General features: G+C 35.4%; 1 protein-coding gene across 3 annotated transcripts in view; it reads right to left on the bottom strand.

Annotated features, from left to right (window-relative positions):
- Positions 1-21,426, bottom strand: part of LOC110810873 (pleckstrin homology (PH) domain-containing protein) — a 141,886-nt gene that overhangs the window by 986 nt on the left and 119,474 nt on the right. For 2 of the 3 annotated variants that reach the window (XM_088218072.1, XM_088218074.1), the window contains 8 exons: positions 13,595-13,721; positions 4,565-4,786; positions 4,134-4,493; positions 3,466-3,624; positions 3,088-3,369; positions 2,749-2,964; positions 2,546-2,598; positions 760-868 (listed from right to left, as the gene is read on the bottom strand). In XM_088218072.1, the coding sequence (XP_088074198.1) occupies positions 760-868; positions 2,546-2,598; positions 2,749-2,964; positions 3,088-3,369; positions 3,466-3,624; positions 4,134-4,493; positions 4,565-4,786; positions 13,595-13,721 (1,528 nt within the window). The remainder of the gene's footprint in view (positions 1-759; positions 869-2,545; positions 2,599-2,748; positions 2,965-3,087; positions 3,370-3,465; positions 3,625-4,133; positions 4,494-4,564; positions 4,787-13,594; positions 13,722-21,426) is intronic. The other variant, XM_088218073.1, reaches the window with a different exon arrangement.

The raw sequence follows: 21,426 nt of genomic DNA, 5'->3' as shown, positions 1-21,426 counted from the left end.
CTAGGAGTTGGGTAACTCTTCGTTCTCTTTCCCTTCACTATTTAATTTAAACAAGGGAGTATTACACTCTCAATTGCCTTTAAAGTGCTAAAAATCCCACAGCTACTCTCCCACGAGTGGGGTTAAAACAATTACATTTTGGTGCCTAAACTGTTCTTTTTCCTTTTAAAAAATCTAACCCTATTACCACTAATCTGTCATCTTTTTAGGAATATAATTTGATTTTAAAAATGATAACTTCTCATAACCTCTCCTCTTACTTCTTTTAGAGGATCTTTCACCTTTTAACAAGGTGAGTTGGTTATCTCCTCCCTGTCTTCTACCAAGAGGGCGAAGGCTCAAACCTTACATGCCCCTTAGACAATAAAAAAAGGTTAAGTATTTAAAAATGTTTGAAATATGATAGTTAAAATATGATGAGTTTGAAAGAAATAAAGGTTGTTTTTAAGCTTATGCCATATTTTAACAATCATTTCCCAAACTTTCTTCTAATTTTCAAGAATTATATACGTTTTTACATACAAACATATATGAACTCAGAAAAAAAAAAAAAAAAAACTCAAAAAGTTTGTACAACTTTGCATTCCATATTACTTCACTCTCTCTTCCCCTCTTCCAAGTGGAGAATTGCCAATTTCTATTATTAAATCTTTTTTTTTTTAAAGAGAAGACAACTAAAATGTTACCCAATGAGCTTTTGAACCCGGAAGAACAAAAGTAATGCACACACCTCCCAGCAGTCAAGTTTCTAGTTCTTACCAGATCATAACCCACTGGAAGTGCAAACCGTCTATCACTGTTACGATAAATAGCAGCAACATTCGGAGGATGGCTGCCAACATGAGCTATATCGCCAACGGAGATGTAACTGAAGAAAACAAACCATGCTTCAGTTTAAACATAATATGCACATTTAGCAGGATATGTAGGTAAAAGGACATTGTTAACAATACATTGCCTTTAATCTCAGTAGAAAGCTTGGAACCTCTATGTGTATGATAAGTAAAAATTGCTTTCTTGCAATACTACACAAGTGACTTCGAAGCCACTATGTCTAGACAATGTCAGAAAATTAAAGAGTTTCATGAATTGAGGTCTTGCAACTTGCAAGATGTTATGCTCCTTGTTAGAAAGAATATTTCAGAGGGTAAGTTACACAAATTTTTTTAGGTTTATTTTAAAGTAGTCGGGCTAACCTTCAGTTTCCTGTAACTAAGTTTTTCTTTCTTACTTTTTTATGCACTTCATCCTTTTTTACTTCTTTTGAAGTGTGGGACGAAGGGCGCCCTCTACTGCTACTTTAAACTAAATGCGAACAGCTGGCATTGCAAGAAAATAGAGAACCGCTGCCCATTTGAGTCGTTGCGAGCTGGAAAGCGTACTGGCAGTGAAGCCTAGAGCAATAGGTTTACTTTAGCCTCTAGCATCATAGAGTTGTTTGTGATGTTTATTTGTGGTGCTTGTGCCAAGTGAAGCCTAGAGTTTATTTCATGCTAGTTGCTGAAGAAAAAATAGGAGTTTCAGAGGAAGTGTTCTATGAATCCTTAGAGCTTGTTGATTCAGGGGAATGGAGAGTCATGACGAATTATTCCACAAAAAAACTTATTGTTATCGAGCCTTACAGCTTTGCTTGAGAAGAATGAGAACTAGTTGCCCCATGAAACTTTGTTGTGAATTCTAGAGCCTTTGCTAGGAAAATTGAGGAGCACTAGTTGTCCGACAACAGAATTTCTGGAGACCCTAGAACAACTTTTGCTAAGAAGTGTGAGGGAAAAGTGCCCCACCAAAAAAAAAAAAAGATTTATTGAAACCTTAAAGAACTACTTGGATGAGTGAGATTTAGTTATCTAAAAAGAGGTGTGAGGGCAAAGTGTCCCACAAAAAAAAAAAAGTTATTGAAACCTTAAAGAACTATTTGGATGAGTGAGATTTAGTTATCTAAAAAGATTTGTGAGCTATTACAGCCTGGGCACTCAATGGCTTTAACCTTGCTTCCTTACAAAAATAGAAGTTTTTGCCATTTGTTTGTTGAAGCCAGTGACAAATTGTTGCAAATGTTTGCAGTTATTTTTCATAGGCTAATGGTTATTGATTGTACGATTACTTTTCATAGATTGAGCTTCTTTGGAATTTATTGTTGGTACTAAGTGCCAAATTGATACTTGGTTGAGTTTCTTTCAAACTTGTGGTTCGTGGAAGTTGTCAATCTTGTGGCAAAGTAGTTTCTGGAATTTGTCAATTTCGCTGCAAGGCAGTTCTCGAAATTTTTCACGGGAACGTTCTATATATATAGGTTCTACTATAGTCAGTGTCCCATTTATCTAGATTCTTATGTCTATTACACCTTTTACTCCCAAGTATCTTTATAAATACATGTACTATTTCTTCAAAATAATACCAAGCACAACATTTCAGTTTATTCTTTCACAAGTCATCAAGTTAATCAAAAGTGTGAAATAAAAAAAGAATGAAAACTGAGCAGAACAAAAAGAATGAAAACTGAGCAGAACCAAGAAGTATGTAGAAGAGAAAGAACAGTAATTACCCATCTGGACAAATAGGTCTCCAAATGCTACATATACCTTCATCTTCTGAGACCTAAGATGAAAATCATGTTTCCAATTATGACGGTAAAGTGAAAAGAAAAGTACACCTCATGTTGCCTCTGCTCCAGCATGCTCGTGTATACCCATATGCACATGAATGCAAACTTGGAAATAGTTTAAACAAACCAGAGCACAAAATTACCTGTTTTCTACACAATGTGCATCGACCTCTGGATTCCCGTTCACTACTCCATATCTTTGAGAAGTTGATAGTATGTTTAACAAATTTTCTTTCATTTGACATGGAACTGGACGAAGAGAGGTCTCTTGAATTAATTATTGCTTTACTTGAGGTATGGGTTTCATTCCCATCAGTTACATTCCAAGAAAAATACACAAATCTTTGGCTTGAAGGGACCTGAATGTGGTAAATACAGTGGGACTAAAAGTCAAACAAATATAAGCGCCACCTTAAGGGAAATGCTAGATTCATGCACATAAAAAATTAGCTGAGGAAATTCAATTTAGTTGAAGTGATAACCTTCAGAGTCAGGCATTTGATGTCAGACTGGTATGCCTTCCACATTTTACGTACGACTGAACAGATCCTAACAGCTTGGTGTTCTCTTCCCTCTATTTCTTCAACACTACATTTAATAATGCGTACAAAATTTTCTGACCTCCTAAAATTCTTTAGATGCAGCATCAAGTGAGAAGGCATAAGGCAGCCTGCTTTTGCCAATTCCAGAGCCATGAGCTCCTCCCATGGCACATCCCACATTATCTTGGAGGGCTTTTTATCCATCTTGTCTAGATGTGGACACTATATTGAAGTAGAAAACTCAGAATCAAGAAGACAAGAGTTCAAATGATTCAGAAAATCCATACAGGTAACCAGACTAAAGTCTCCTTGACCAACCTGTAATAGCATCACTCTTTTATTGGTTACTAAAACAATTCGCTGATAGGGAACAACAAAATGCTCTTCATAAAGATCAGACCAAGCAAATTTTGCAGGTTCCTTGAATATTTCGGTACAACCGAAATGACGGCTTGCCTCTGCAAGATAAAGTATCATCTGGAAGCCAATAGAGAAATTACATGAGGATTAAGAATCATACTAAGAAATTTTTACACTAATAGGATTACAAATTACAGGTAAATCCGATTAAATCTGTAGCTATGCATTGTTAAGTTTAATATGTTTACACCATGAGCCTTTTTCTAAATTTCAAGCTATTCAAGCAGAATTTCATCTCATCCTCCACTTTCTTTTCCTCAAACCTAAAATACTATTACACTTGGTGAAGTTATAGAAGGATTTCAGAAAGTAATGGACCTCAGCTTCAGTAACTTGGATTATAATAAGCTTGCAATAGAGTAAAATTATTGTTGACAAAACATTGATTTATCAGAGTCGTATAGAAAAAGCAGATACAAGAGAAACCTAAGAACCTACATATTCTAGCATATCTAACATATAGTCTTGGTCAATGCAGAAACCCCTGGTACCTTTTAAAAAAAAATTCAGCATCGGTCTTGAGATACACCTTTAAATATAGCATATCAGAATATTTATAACCATACCTGACCAACAGCTTCTTTCTCACAATACTCCCTAAGTACACCATCTCCATGGATAGCTCGAGGGTTTCTGATCCTCTCCAGGGCGGTTCGATTATTCAAAACCTCCAAGCATTTGGAACAACTTGCACCAATTCCATCAACAGTCAATGAGAAGAAATCCAAAGCCCCACTCACTGGCTGTACAATAAATCCTAGAAATGCACGCCCGAGCCCATGTGCAAGTCCCAGCAGACCATTCTGTCTGGCACTCTCCACCGGTTTCGTCACCACTCCTGATACTCCGAAAGCAACACCTTGTGCTAGGGCTTCTGTACCTTGAATGATCCCATCACTTACCCCAGTGATTCTCCTTGACCATACCTGATACACATAAAAATCTCTTTTGTATAGATTTTCCAGAAATTTAAAAAGGTAAAAGGCTTAATGTTTACCTGTTTTGAACGTAACTGCAGGAACTGACCATCAGTTGAAAGCTCGGCAAATCCTTTGCTAAGAGAAGCCAATGTTGAACTAGTCATACCAAGAACATCTAGTGAAAAAATCAAATGTAAAGGATTGTGGATCAGGTCTCTCCAAATACGGTTACTAATGGCTGGAATAATAGAGCTCTGCCGCATGAATCTGTCTCTGTGCATCACCCTCCTCAAGTGGACCTAAATGAAGAGATCAAACAATTAGGAGAAGCAACATCTTGTGATCAACATTATTATAAATCTACTGCTGACCAGGAAATCTTTATATCTGCTACTTTGCCTGGTCTTCGAGGTGTTAGAGAGCACAAGGTATTGTGAAAGTGATATATTCAATGGTTTACAGATAATATTGTTGGAATGAATTTTAATACCTGCACATGTTTTCGTGTAGCACTATCTTATTTGCTTCTCTTTGGGAGAGGGCTCATGATTTCTTTTGGGTATGCCCTACTCTACTTTATAAAAAAGTTAAAAATATCCCAAGCATCTAATGGTAGGAAATGACAAAAACTTTTTATTATTTGTTCTGTAACTTGCCCTTCAGGGGCAAGCCTACCACTAGGCTGAAAGTGCAAATAAATCATAAGAACATCATATCTTGTGGACAAAGATTTATAAAACAAAATTTTATAACTCTGTTCTAGACATAAGAATACATAAATAATTTCTTTTACGCTGTTTTTCTGACACAATCCTTTCAATTCATAATGATATGTTTAAATGATATATTTGATAAAATGTGTTTAACAGAAGTTTTTAGAAGGTTCCTGCTTTCTCTAAGTTCAAAGTCTTCGTTTGCCTGTCTTGAAGATGTCAAATACTAATAGTTTGCTCCAAACATGCAGAACACGTCGTGCTTTTTCGTCATGGGTATGTGTCATGTGTTAATTGAGCAATAGAGAGCCAAAGTCACATTTTTTTGCATTGTGATTTGGCTTGAATATCCCTTGTCATCTTGAGGGGTTTATTACTTATTTATTTGTGGCTTTAGCAAGAGGAAAAAGGGTAAGACATCATGGCGGAGGCCTACTTGTGGTTGATATGGTTGGAAGTGAAAACAGAATATTTAGGGATAAAACTTTCTTTTCTGTTTTTACTTCTTTGGGATGTAATGTTCTTTCTGGCATCTCTTTGGGTCAAGGTTCATGAATACTTTTAATGATTACTCTCTTTGTTGCAGACAGATCGGACAGCCATCCTTTAGAAAAGATTGCTCTTTTCGTTTCTTCTTGTTTAATTTGGGAGGATATGGAGTCCTCTGCTCTTTTTTGTACTTTTTCTTCTCATTCTTACTTATGTTTTTTTTTCCATAAGAGAAAATTACTAAACACAACCCATCACTAAAAACTTCTAAGATTTGTTTAATATACCGTTAAAAAAAAAATAAATCAACATGTTAAAAAAGAAGCAAATCAGGCTAAAAAATATAATCATATTCTTTGTAATTAATTATAATTAATTGTTTATTTTCTTTTTCGTCCTGAAAAACCTTTATATATATGATTGTAGTATTCAATATCATTCTTAACATAATATTAGAATTTTAAAATAAAAAAATTCCTAAACTGTTCTACAAATACTATTTGGCCTTCATTGCTGAAATAAAAAAAGACCTAAAAGAGGCCAACCTTCATAGCAGGCTACCACTCTCCTGATGCTAGTCAATCCTCCACCACCAGAAGTCTTTTATAGTTGGCCCTAGGAGCTGCTGCTCCTTGTAGCCGCCACTCAGCCTAGCACCTCCAGCGAGAAAAGAGGAGACTAATGCTGTGGAAGAAAAGGAGAAAAATGCCGGACTTGGAAATTTGGAAAGATATGCTTGGATTCTCCTTGGATTGGGTCTCCAAAATTCCTTAATCTTGGTTTCCTCTTTACTGTTTGAGAGAATTTAAAGAGAGATATGCAAGGGGGTGTGCGAATCATGGACAGAATGGGCTTTGCTTTCCTTTAACGTGGCCATAACCATTTAAATTTATGTAGCCATGGTATCTTTTGTGGCCGTGAGCTCTCAAGACCAAGAAAATATTTGCCTTTGTTTGCTAAAAAAACAAGAAAATATTTGCTTTCGTGTTTGTATACCTTTTCCATTAAGACAAAAATCTCCTAATTATTTGCCTTTATTTTTGTTACCATGTATAGTTACTTCCTTCTATAGATAATTAGTATGTATATGTCTCTGAAGTACCACATGAGCATCAAGATAACATTTTCCTTTCCTCGGGTTTCACTATCAATTTCAACACTATAGTAATATTGTATTGATAAATAGATTATATCCACATTTGAAAATTTCACCCGATTAAAATTGATGTTGTTGTGTTCTAATTGACCCATATGAAGTTAAATGATTTAATTTACATTTAAAATCCATATTCTATTAAAATGATATGTACATAATGTAATTATTTAGAAAGATAAAGGTTCAATATACCCTATTTGAATAAACTAAAGAAGAAAATGTCCAATAAGTGAACCTCTATTGATATGAATATTTTGTTACCTAAATGATTATGATATTTTTTTCTATATAGTTCTTATTATTAATTTCTTGTAATTATTTAAAATCTCTATTGTAAGAGAAATTTTTTTATTTATATTTAAAAATTCTTATATATATATATGAGTTATTTTTAACACAAAAAATATAATAAAAAATAAAGTGAATATTTTTTCCTAAATTTTATATGGTATCAGAGTAGAGTAAGAATATTTTAGGTTTTTGTTTTTAGAATTTCTTTCAAAACCCTAAAATCTTTTCATTAGCCACCCAAAACAGAGAGGTAGACTCACTAGGCACCAGGCCGCCCTACTCCGGTTCTACCTCCACCCTACCCAACCTGCTTGCTCTGCCCAACTGCAGCGGCTCAAGCAGCATTTCACACGCAGCTCCCGACTCCAGACTCGTCTGCTTTTTCGCACACAACCCTTTGTTTGCTCCATCCGACTGTAGTTATTCACGTGGCCCCTCGCGTGCAATCCTCTGGTTCGAGTTTCAATCTGTCCGCTTGCAGTGGTAACCACTGCTTCCTTTCGGGTTCTTTACACACGACGCGCACACCCAACAGCTTTTGGTTCGTCCACGCCCGCTGCTCCTTCGTCAGGTTCCCTCGCGTGTGGCATCTGATTCGCCGGGTTTCCTCGGCCGCTCCTCTGGGTTGCTTCGGTTCTGTTGCCCGTATCAACTTATATTCTTTCAGCTTTTGTTTTTCAACCTCTATTTTGGGTATCAGCTTCTGCTTCAGATTGCTATTTTTCTGCTGTTCCAGCAAAGGGCCTTTCATCAGGTTTTTTTTTGTCTTCTTTTTGGTCTTCTTTTTGTTTGACCAAAACCTGTTTCTTGCAATCTTGTGTTCCATTTCAGCAAGGGCTCTTTCTGTTTTTATGATCTACTATTGTGTTCCAGCGCACACTCCAACTTTTGTCTCCATTTGCAGCGTGTTTGACATTCTTGGTGTTGATCAGAAGAATTTTTCTATTTTGTTGAGATTAGCAGCTGGGTATTGCTCTTTCTTTGTCTCCAGTTATTTTTTTAAATAATGAGAAGAGTGAAAAAATTAATTGTTTCGAGTATGGGTAGCAATCCATCAACTATTGATACGTCAAAAATGGTAAACTCAGGTACTTTTCCACTTCCTATTATTTTCAATTCTGATACTTGAATTATAAATTCTAGAGCTAACAGACACATAACAGGCTTTACTAAAGATTTTCTAACCTAATTTCTATGTACTCAATGGAAAAATATCCGTGTTACCGATGGATTATACACTCTTATATTTGGAACAAGCTTTATTAATTGTAGTCCAACCATTTCACTAACTTCAGTTCTTTGTGTATCTAGTTTTTCTAACAGTCTCTCATCTATTAGCGCTCTTACTAGAGATTTTAACTCTAAAATTGAATTTTTTTTTTACCATTATGTCATTCAAGATCTTTAAATAAGAAAAACGATTGACACGGCTAAACTGCAGGATGACTTATATGTCTTGAACAGAAGTCAAAACATTATTGGGAATCAAGTTGCTTTCGGAGATACGGATGTCAATAGGGAAATTCTACGATTGCATCAACGGTTAGAACATCCTTCTTTCTTTAATCTAAAAAAATTATATCCCACATTATTTAAAAGAACTTTTATAAATTCCTTATTTTGTAATACATGTGAGTTAACTAAACATAAAAGGAGTTCATATCATGTAAGTAACCATAGAAATTCTATGTAACACCCAAAAAAAATTATTATTTTTATTTTTTAATTTATTTTAATTTGTATTAGAATTTTAGTTTAATTTTGTATATATTTAATTTATAAAGTTTTAATTTAATTTAATGAAAATAAAAATAATAATAATGATAAAATAGGGTAAAATTATTTTTAGATTTAATTGAAATTGATTTTGGGAAAAATGGGTGAAAATTTGGATTATGAGGGTGTTTTTGAAAAGAAAATCGAAAACCAAGAGTCAAAATGCAATTTAGAAAAGTTGTGCGAAGTCAGCAGCCATGTCAGCAGCCCCGGCCAACCAGGACACGCCGCGTGGCAAGAAACACTGACGCGGGACGGAGTCACGTAGGCGATCCACGTGCGCGCGATCGGACGGCCCAGATCCGTTCCCACGCGCATGGACGGCCCAGATTCAATCAGGCACGGACAGCCCAAATCGCATCGCGATGGACGGCCCAGATTTAATCCCAAATAAATCGCGATCGGACGGTCCAGATTAAATATTGATAGACGGTTGAGATTAAAAGGGGAAGGGTATAAATAACCTCACCCACACCCAACCAAAGGGTATAAATAACCTCACCCACACCCAATCACAAACCCTTGCTGCCAGTGCCTCGTCGGAGAAGAAGAACCAGACGGCGGAGGAGCCGGCCGCCGCCGCACCGAAAAATTTTCCGACCGCCAAACGAGGTAAATTTTCTTCCCTTGACTCGTTTTTCGATGCTGAATCCGCCTATGGCCAAATCGGAGCCAAACCATCGGCAAATCGGCCGGAAAACCACGCTGAAGTCCAACGGCGCCGCGGCGGCTTCCCTTTGTTTTTGCCTCCGATGAGGCCCTTTCTGGTCTCCATTCGATGCAATTTTTATACCACTGTGATCACCGTCCTTTTCTCTACAAGTTGACCGGAGCAAAACATCAAAACGCGACTCGCGCCAGAGAAGCCGCCGCACCCGAGAGCACTGCCGCTGGTAAGTCTCGGTTTTTCGTGATTTTTTGATCCATTGAGGGCCCTAGGGTTGTTTTATCGTAGAGACTAATGCAAGTTTGGCCGAAAACGGCCAACCCGAGGCTAATCGCCACCGCAGGCGGCGGCGCCGTCACTGGAACACAGCGGAGCCGCCGTGCTGGAATTCCGATATTGGCCGAAAGGGGGCCTAGGTCTGATTTGGAATTTTTTGGGACACGTGCAGGTATCGGTAGTGCGTTTCAGTTTCCCAGCAAAAATTCAGGGAATTTAGGGATAGCCCGTACGCGCACCGTAGAGCCGATTTCAGACCCCAAAACAAGTAAGGATCTTTCACCCTACCTCCTATCACAGCATTAAAGCTTAATAAATAATTAAACGGTATTTTGTGACTTTATAGATATGTATAATTGATTGAGGTTGCCAATGGAGTCCGAATCTGATACATTGTTGGTCAGTTGTTGTTTGATCTATTTTTAAGTATTAAATGCAGTATGATATTTGATGTATTTATTTTATGGTCTCGTATGCATGAATCATGATTTCTTTTATTATGGTTTGTATTATATTGAACCCGATACTGTGTTGTCTTGTTTGGTGTTAATTACTGGTTTACATGTTTGTGTATGATTGGATGATTGAGACCAAGGAAAAAGGCAAAAAGGTTATATGAATTGATAAATGGATAATGTGGACAGTCTGACTAGATATCTTGGGAGATGGTGGACGGACCGGATCCGTAGGGAACCCTACCGGGAACGTGGTCTCTCATACCGGACGGGGTATGGAGACCTTATGTGTTTTGGTGCCCATACCGGACAGGGTATGGGGACGGCCCGTTTCACCCTCATACCGGACGGGGTATTGAGGTTTATGGTTTTGGGACCCATACCGGACGGGGTATGGGGACGGCCCTGGAATCAGGTTATTAATGTCAATGGTTCACGTGTAACGGGGACCCCCTATGGATCCCCTTGGATACTAGTAGGCTGGTAAAAAAGAAAATTTGTTGTCTGATTATTGAAGTGTAGAAGTATGACATGTGTTCTATTACAAAGTGTACATGATTTTATGATGTTTATGATGTAATTATTTTAATAAGTTATTTTCATGAATCTCACCGAACTAAGTGGACAGTAAAGGTTTTTATGTTAATAAATGAGTTTGTTATAAATTATGCTTAATTGGTTGTTTTGTTTTCTACCGACCTTTACTCCTGTGGCAGTGAGATAGTGTAATGTCTTTACTGGGCTAGTGTAGTTCATTCCTTACTTAACCACTTTAGATCAAGAAGACGGGATTCCCGAGCCCGTTACGCAGGAAGACGGCGAGTTAGACGCCTAAAGACTTCATAGTTCTATTTATAGTTTTTATTTCGAGTATCTCTCTTAATTAGCTTATTCTTTCATGTTTTAAGTACGTTTTTAGTTATTGTGTAAGGGATGTTAATCAAATACAGGTGAATCATTTTTATCTTGTGAATTATCTGATAAACTCAGAAAAGGAATTAGAACTTGTACTAAGCATTCTATGTTTAACTGTCTCCTATGACTCTCTATCTCCCTCCTATAGCACTTTTGTCTTATTTGTTTCCTCTTTCTATTCCACAGGACTGGAGAAAAGGTCTACAAGATACTAAATGGAAGGAAGCGATGATTGAATAAATGAAAACATTGGTAAAAGATGAAACATGAGAATTTATTTCAACCCCACAAGAAAAAAAGATGGTTGGTTGTAAATGGGTGTTCACTATAAAACAAAAACCAGATGAGTCGATTGAAAGATACAAAACTAAACTAATGGCTAAAGGGTATACTCAACCTATAGAGTTGACTATCAAAAAACCTTTACACTTATTGTAAAAATGAACATAATTAGAATATTACTATCCTGTACTGCTAATCTTAATTGGGATTTACACCAGTTTGATGTAAAAAATATTTTTCTCCATGAGAACTTAGAGGAAGAGGTATACATGAAAATTCTACCTGAATTCGAAAATGAAAGAACACAAGAGAATATCTATAAATTAAAGGCATTTTATGGATTAAAACAATCTCCAATAGCATAATTTGAAAGATTCAGAAGAGTTATGATCTCTTTCGAATATCAGCAAAACAATACTGATCATACTCTATTCATCAAGCATTATGAGAGTAAGATCACTCTTCTCAGCAAAACAATTCTCTTGCTCGAGAATTTGAAATTAAGAATTTTCATTTTTTAAAGAAAGTATATTCTAAATTTATTAGAAGAGACTAAAATGATTGGTTACAAGCCAGCAGAATCTTCTATTGAAAGTAATCACAAACTACAAGCTAGCAGTAGTTCATCAGTTGACATAGAAAGATATCAGAGATTGGTCGGAAAACTTACTTATCTCTCACATACCAGACCAGATATAACTTATGCAGTTAGTTTGGTGAGTCAGTATATGCATGATCATCGCGAGATTCATTTACATGTCGTCTTTTAAATATTACAATATCTGAAATCTGTATCAGGAAAAAGTTTACTTTTCTCCAGGAATGACCACCTTAAGATAGAAATGTTTACAGATGCCAACTGGGCTGGATCTCCAGATGAAAGAAGGTCAACTACTGGTTACTGCACATTCGTTGGTGACAACTTGATTATATGGAAAAGCAAGAAGCAGAGTGTAGTTGACTGTTTTACTGCTGAAGCAGAATATAGAGCAATGGCTCAAGGGGTATGCGAATTATTATGGTTGCAAAAACTAATGAACGACTTAAAATTGTTTAAAGAAGGGAACCTATCATTATTTTGTGACAATAAAGCAGCAATTAGTATTGCCCAAAATCCAGTTCACCATGAGCGGACGAAATATATTGAGATTGACCGTCACTTCATAAAAGAGAAAGTAGTTGATGGCTCCTTATGCTTATATCATGTATCTTCTACCAATCAGGTAGTAGATATCTTTACTAAAAGACTTTATAACAAAACTCTTTAAAACTTGATATGCAAATTAGACATGTGTAATATTTTCGTACCAACTTGAGGGAGAGTGTTGACATGAATATTTTGTTATCTAAGTAATTGTGATATTTTTTTTTATATAACTCTCACTATTAATTTGTTGTAATTATTTAGAATCCTTATTATAAAGAAAATTTCTTTATTTGTACTTAAAAATTCTTATATATATATGAGTTATTTGCAACACAAAAAATATAGTAAAAATAAAGTAAATATTTTTTTCTAAATTTCTATAACCTCTATGTTCATGTAGAGCCATATAAACTTATTCTTGGTTGGGTCACTAACAACACAAGGAAACAGAAAAATCCACTCATGCACATTCCATCTCAGTTTACTATTTTTAATCTCTTTTGATTCCTTATGGCAAAGATGCTAAAAGACTCCAAGTAATCTCCACTAAAGAGTTTTTTCGCAAGATGCTTTTATCTTGTTTGTAAAGGGATTAGATTGCTATTTTGTCTTAATACTGTTGGGTTGTTTGTTTTTTCTCATATCGCTCTTTCTAATGATACCTTCTCTTTCTACAAAGAAATCTCTATTGGAGGAGTCCGCAGCTTTTCTCAGTGAAATATTAAAAAGAAGACAACAGTGAACTTATTCTTTTTGAGTCAATATTTTATGTAAAATTCAGCAGTCACAAAATCTCTGCCGGTTGTGTGCAAGAGAAGTTATTGTTCTAACTACAGTAACAAATTATAAAATCCAGCATGATTCCCCATCATTAAATAACTAAATAATTTCAAGAATATGATCCAAAACTAATGAACCCTACAGAAGAATACAATCTTACCTGGATCTTCAATGCATTTCCAACAGCAGATAATATAGGACTCCATACGCCTAGAATTCCATGAGGTCTTTCAGCTGGTGCTGTCTCCAAAGACACCTTCAACCGTACTTCGGAAACATCTACGAGGCTGAAAAAGTAAAGATGGGGAAATGTCATGATAACTCAATATTAGACCCCAAAAGATTACTGTTTCCAATATTATAATTTATTACAGGATATATCTTCTTCCCATGTTAAACAAATATGCAAATAAACGATATTAGAGTTATTGGTATATGAAGGAAACCTCCCACAGCTATCAGTGCTTCTATTAAAATGATTGTGGGTCAAGTTCAGCAAAGTAAAAGATATTCCTAAATGAAATTCGGCCTGACAAACTCATTAATTAATTAAAAAGGGACAATAATCACCACAAACAGAAGAGTGAATCACCAACAACAGAAGAAGCATCATGGTGGTAAGAATCATACAAGCATTATGTTTTGAGCTTAAGTGAGATGGTCATGCAATACAGTAAAATAACACCTCGAATGCTTAATTCAAGACCCACCAACTTCCGTACAAGCCAACCCAAGACAGTAAGACAACAATCAAGAGGCAGATTGCCCATTAACAACTTCAGAGCGTCTAGCTTTGCCAGAGGAGAGGACCAATATTATAACGATGTTCTACTCAAGCAAGCCAGTCCACTGATTGGCTAGCCATATCTTTCGTAAAACAACAAAGATACATCTCCCACAGTAAGATTCATTACTTTGGTTTAGTATCAATTTGCCGATGATAGGCAGAATTTAATGATACTTGGTGCCACAAAGATGAAGTAACTCGGTCTAGGAATACACTACAGAAGGTGACATCTTTTTCATTCAAAATAAACTTGAGCCATCCACGTGACTTGAAAATATAATCAAGGAAGAGGGAAGCAACCATTTCTGCTGTATATGGATGGGGAAATGATACGAAGTGCGAATGTTTAAATAAGTGAATTATCACAATAAAACATTTTTACCACATTAAGAAAGAAGACCTTTAACAAATTCAAAAGAGACTTCAAATCAAGTCCATAAGAATAGGACGGACAAAATAGAAGGGTTCCAGCTTAAAGACCTGACAAACAGAATAGGTCAAGTAAAATTCTGAACAAGTTGGTTCACATCTTCCCGATAAAAATAAAAATTCAACCTCTTTGAGGTTTTTTTGGTGTCCTTCATTAAACTGATTATGAATAACAAATAACAAGATTGACTCAAGGCGCAAATTGTGGGCAAGAAATGCCATGTTATGATAGCAAATTAAGGCATCATGAAAAGCCCAACCATAGTCATTTCACTATGGCTGATAGTTGATGAAGTGTATCTTTACTAGAATATCCTTGAGATAATCCAAATGAGGCATGGAGATAGAAGCATAAAGTCTAGAATTCACAATTTGCTGGGATAAAACATTAGCAATATATTTTCCTACAAAGAAAGTGAAAAATTTTTAATTAAATTTTCTATTTATAAATTAAATACAAATCAGTTGTATAAAGTAAAAAACATCTTCTAATTAGAGAAGTTGACTATAATTGTGCTTAATAAGGAGATCTCCCTAAAAATATCAATTTGTATAGAACTTGAACTTCTACAAGAAGTTAGATTCTTACGCTCCCCCACAAGCTAATTTGAAGATGTTGAGCAAACTAATCTCGGAACTCAATTTTTTGAAAGTCTTCCTAGGTAGTGCCTTAGTGAAAATAACCGCAATTTGATGGCAAGATTGAATATGTCACAAGGATAGCGCTCTTGACTCAATTTTTCTCTTTAACAAAGTGTTTATCAATTTTCACATGCTTAGTTTGCTTATAATGAATTGGCTTCTTTGCTATGTTAATTGTGGGTTGATTTCACATAATGCTTTGTAGCTGCATGCCTTCATAGATACTATGTGCTAAAACTCTAAACTCAACCTCAACATTATTTCTTGATACTATTCACTACTTTTTGCTTATGCAAGTAACTAGGTTTTCACAGATTTAAAAAGTATCAAGAGGTGGATCTTCTATTAGTTACAGAACCAGCCTAACCTGCATCCGCATATATTTTAATTTCTTGATTTCTATTTTTCTCGAAAAATAATCCTTATCAAGCTGTCATCTTTACATACTTGAGAATCTGAAACACTACTTCCGTAAGTTCTTCAGTTGAGTTATTCATGAATTGACTAACCACACTAATGTTAGAATTAATATCTAGTTTAATATGTAAGAAGTAAACAAATGTATCCACTACACATTGGTATCTTTCTTTATCAACCGGAACACTATCAATTTTACTTTTCAATTTAATGTTGGGATCCACAGGTGTATCTGCGGGTTTACATTCAAACATTTCAGTCTCTTTTAAAATATCCAACACATGTTTTCTCTAAGAAATTGAGATTCTTGAATCTAGCAATTCTAATTCCTAGAAAACATTTGAAATTTCCTACGTTTTTAATCTCCAATTCATTAACTAAGACATTTTTTAGTCTAAGTATATTTTCTATCTCATCTCCCATAATTATTATATCATCTACATATACGATGAGGATTGTTCTTTTTCCTGAAGGATCATGCTTGACATATATAGTATGTGTTTGACATTAATTATATCTAAACTCCTGATTGTCTTAGTGAATTTGTCGAATCATGCTCTTGGAGATTATTTGAGTCCATATAGAGATTTTTTGAGTCTGCAGACATTTCTGTTAATGACTTGACTTTCAAAATCTCTTGGTATCTTCATATAGATTTCTTCTTACAGTTCTTCATTAAGAAAAAAAAATTTCTCAATTTGTTTGAAATATTAGTCAATCTAAATTGACAGCTATAGACATTAGTATCTAAATTGTATTAAGCTTTGTTAATGGTGTAAATATCTTCTGGTAATCAATTCCAAAGAATCGAGTAAAGCCTTTATCCATTGATCAAACTTTGAACATGTTGATATACCATCAACATTATTTTTGATTGTGAACACCCATAAACAGCTAACTAGGTACTTTCTGCATGTTAATTTTGTTATTTTCCAAGTCTCAATCTTTTCTGAAGTTTGGATTTCCTTCATGATTACAATTTTCCATTCGGTTACTTTTTTAATGCTTCATGTATATTATTGGCATTTGTATTTTATCAATATTGCTAAGAAATGTCAGGTGAGTTGATGACAGACTTTTGTATGAAACAAAACTATGAATTGGATGATCAATGCATGCTCATTTTTGTTTTCTTTATTAAAACAATAGGGCTATCATTATATAAATCGTTAAGTGAGAGATCCTACTGAGATTACCTGAAGTTTTCAATGATGCTGAATCTGGATCGAAATTAGATTCATGACTCTGATAAGGTAGTTGTAGCTCTTTCTCTTCTTGGTCCATGTTCATTCTTATGTAAACTCGAAGTTCATGTTTTTCATTGTGGTGAGTAGATTCGAGTCATTCGGTATGGTGAGTAGGTTTAGGTCCAGGTGTTTCTCTCGATCTATGTGTTCTGAAAACTAAATAAGTTCAGTTGGAGTAGGATGAAGATATTCAGTGTTAGAATCCCAAAATTGGGATTCTTGTGTATTATTCTTGTTAAATATAATATTTTGTTGCTTAATTAATTGAGATGATGTAATTAATTAGAATTCTATTAGAATAGTAATTTCTTTATAGTTAAAATCCTATTACAATAGTGATTTTCTTATCTGTAGGTAGAAATTCTCTATACATACCCTAAGTGTAACAATATAAAGTGTATCATAAATAAAAGAGAATATTTTTTCTTCAAAAAATCTACATGGTACCAGAACCAAAATAAGGCTATTTCAGGGTTCTAATTTCAAGATTTCTCTAAATCCTAATTTCACGACCTATCCAGACAGAGTCGCAGCTCACCCCCCCGTCTGTCCCCCAGAATTCGGTTGCCGTTTTTCACGCATGAACCACACGTGCCTATCGGCAACAGAAGCGCATGAGCCACATGCGCTGTGAGGTCCACTTCGATCTGGCCTGAATGGCGTTGCACCGCAGCCGAATACCCAGACTCGACCTTTTCGGCTTGTCGCACAAGATCTAACACGAATCGCACCTCCCCACTCCTGCCTTCGCGTGGCTGCTGCACATTCGGCCGATCCGCCGGTTTGAGCACTCTGCCACGTTGTTCAAACCCCATCCATACACGGAAAATACTCGATTTGGACCTCCTGCGATTTGCTCAGTCCTCACATTGAGCCATGCTACATTTGCTGGTCAGAGCTCTCCGCCGCATCCTTCCAGCCTTCTGCATACGGAGATGTCCAACTCTCGCTACTTCGCACTGGATTACTTTGATCTGGTCTATCTGCTCTTGAGCCGAGCTGAGCCAAGCCGAGTCGAGCCAATCTGAGCCGCTGCCAAACAGATATGTTTCCAGTGATCTTCAAGCTTGCACCGCTTTTTTGGCCTCCATTGGTGTTGATAAGAAGGTCTTTTCTATCTGGTTGGGATTAGTTATTGGGTATTGTTCTTTCTCTGTCTTTAATTACTTTAAACAATGATAGAAGTAAAGAAATTGGTTATTGTAGATTTTTGAAGAAAAAATAATAATTTTATTTGTCACCCTTTAAGTTATTACATTAAGGGTATTTATAAAATTCTTAACCTATTGATTAAGAAATTTTTATTTCACTAGAATTCTAATTACATGGGATTATCTGATTAAATAATAAAATAATAAAATATCCTATTCAACACTCCCTTTCAATTTGGCGTAAAAATATTATACATGGCCAACTTGTAGACCAAATTGCAAACCCAAGGCGTACACACACTAAAAAGCCGAAAAAGGATTAACAAAGACTGGTCGGAATGGCTTGCCCGCAAAAGAAGCAGATCTGTACCGGATTGCGAAACTAGAGGCAAACACACGCGGAAGAGCCAGAAAAAATGACCAGAAAAGGTTGGTCAGAGCGCCTCGAACTCGACTCACAAACAGCTCAAGATCAGCTCAAAAACGGCTCAGCTAAGAGGGAGAGCAGCTAGACTTGGTGCATCTTCTCTGGACAGATCTGGTTTCGGGCATGGGGATTGATCTTCTGAATTCCAAGGCCAAAGCTACTTCCTCGCAATCTGTCTTCCTTGTACGAGTCGTGCACGTCCACACTTCTTCTGGCACAACTCACCTTTCCGAATCTGGTCTTGATTCACCTGAAATCGAGATAGATCCACCTGCCGAGCCTTCATCTTTTTGTTTCAGGCCCCGCGGACTCATATCGCCGACATCCATTGCTTGAAACGACACACAATTCTGGTCGTGCCAGAGATAGATATTCCACTGCACGATTTTCCTCCGTCGCCGGTGCTGTCTTGGCTCCTCCAAGTCGTCGTCAGCACACATAAGTCTGATATGATTTTCTAGGGTGGTGAAGAGAGTAAATATGGATAAGTGGGTACCAACCCAGCCTATTGTGTTATTTTAGTGTTTGAAGAAAACCCTAAAATTAGAACCCTAAAATAACTTTATTTAACTTTGATGCGATTAAGATTTTTAGAGAAAAAATAATAATTTTATTTCTCATTTTTTAAATTGTTACACTTAAAATATTTATAAAATTCCTAACCTACTTATTAAGAAATTCATATTCTATTAAAATTCTAATTATATGAGATTACCTAATTAAATAATAAATTAATTAAAAAATAAATTAATAAAACATTCTATTCAACAGTTGTTCTTACTTCAGGTTACCATTCATCAACTATTGCAGCTTTTTCAAAAGATGAAATTCAAAGTCTGAAGCATTTAATATCTCAATTTAACCATTCATCAACTATTGGTACGTAAAAAATGGTAAAATTAGGTCTTGTTCATCTCTCTGCTATTTCCAATTTTGATACTTACATTATAAACTCTAGAGCTAATAGACACATGACAGCCTTTCATAAAGACTTCCTAACTTATTTTTCTTATAGTAAAGAAGAAAATATCCGTATAGCAGATGATCATACGCTCTTGTATTTGGAAGAAATTTCATTAATTATACTCCAACTAGTACTCTATCTTTAATTCTTCATGTGCCTAATTTTCTGACAGTATCTTATTCATTAGTGCCATTATTAGAGATTTTAACTGTAAAATTGAATTTTTTCCTAACTATTGTGTCATTTAAAATCTTCAAACAGAGAAAATGATTGACACTAGTACACTGCATGATGACTTATATATCTTGTATAAAAGTTAAAATGTAAATGAGAATCAAGCTGCCTTTGTAAATACGGATGTCAATAAGGAAATTCTATAGCTGCATCGACAATTGGGACATTCTTCTTTCTTTTATGTAGAAAAATTATATCCTAACCTATTTAGAAGAACTTCTATGTATTCATAATTTTGTGATGCACGTGAACTAACTAAACAAAAAAATAATTTCTATCATGTGAGTAACTATAAAAGTCCTACCCCTCTTATGACGATTCGCTATGATGTTTGAAGATTTACTTAAAATACCTCCTTATCTTATCATAAATGATTTATTACTTTTATTAACTATTGTACTAAATTAACATAGATTTATCAGTTGAAAGCAAAAATTAATATATTATTTTCAGTCATTTCATAAAATGATATGCACACAGTTTGATACTAAAATTAAAATTTTAAAAACAGAGAACAGTACAAATATATAGATGGTGGATTCCGTGCCTATTTGGAGTCTAGTGGAATAATTTACTAGACGAATTGTGCTTTCATCATGAATCTACCCAAAAGTTACTGGGTAAATGCAATTCTTGTAGCTACTTATCTTATAAATAGAATATTTTTGAAAACTCTCGATTTTAGAAGTCCTTTAGAAGTTTTGCAAGCAAAAAATTCATATACTGTTTTTTTTAAGGTGTTTGAATATGTTTGTTTTATCCATACTAGAAATGTGGACAAGTTGAAACCCAAGTCTCTCAAAGATATTTGGGACATATAAGTGTGCTTCTTCAAGATATTTGTCTAAAGGCGGAAATAACTCCATAATTTTGCACAAACTTCTGATAATACCATGGTAGCCAAACAACTTTGCAAAACTTTCATAGAGTTACATTATGGCCATTGATGCAGAGCACACAACTGAAATTGGCCACTTGTTGGGAAAAATATATTTAGAGTTAAGAAAGAGATAGTGTTGTTAGATACTAGTGAAAACCAACCCTAGGTACCCTAAAATGGTCCATAAGGTATCACTTTAGATAAGAATATTATTGAAGAAAACAAGATCTACATGTGTACTTACCCATGGGTTCCAAGGTCTAAGTTCTAGTGTCAGGCTAAGGAGATAAGAGAATATGTTCCAAGAGGCCCAATAGGTCTAACATGTTAGAAGTCTCCCCTCCTGAAAGGTCCGCGTGCACCTTATTTCTTAATTCATAAATTTATATCTCATTTCCTATATGAAAATACATCTGAGAAGACAAGACTCAAGTCTTATGGGAAGTATCAAGTAAAAAGTATCAGTGAGAAATCTGTGGCTGCATTTCATCAATTAGTCAAGACATAATAAAAAAGTTTTAAAAGAATTCCTCTGGTTGAGCATAGAATCAGCACTGGTTGGTCTACACTTATTCCTGTGATGTACCGTTGCGGTCCAGATACATGGATGAACATGCTAATTATATTCCGGGTTCACCTTGAGAGGGATGAGCAATTGGAGATTTGCTGAAATCTTGAGGATTTCATCTATAAGAACTACTAAGAGCATGTTAATTATATTCTATCATTTTTCTTTTCAAACTCAAGGTGATATTTACTTCAATTTACAAATGATATCTAGAAACCTTGAAAATTATGCTAGGTTTGCTGTAGA

The sequence above is a fragment of the Carica papaya genome, chromosome 4 (genome assembly GCF_054855325.1).
Source record: "Carica papaya isolate Zhongbai chromosome 4, ASM5485532v1, whole genome shotgun sequence".
NCBI lineage: Eukaryota > Viridiplantae > Streptophyta > Magnoliopsida > Brassicales > Caricaceae > Carica > Carica papaya.
Note: the sequence above shows the minus strand (reverse complement) of the source record. Positions and strands in the feature narration are given on the sequence as shown.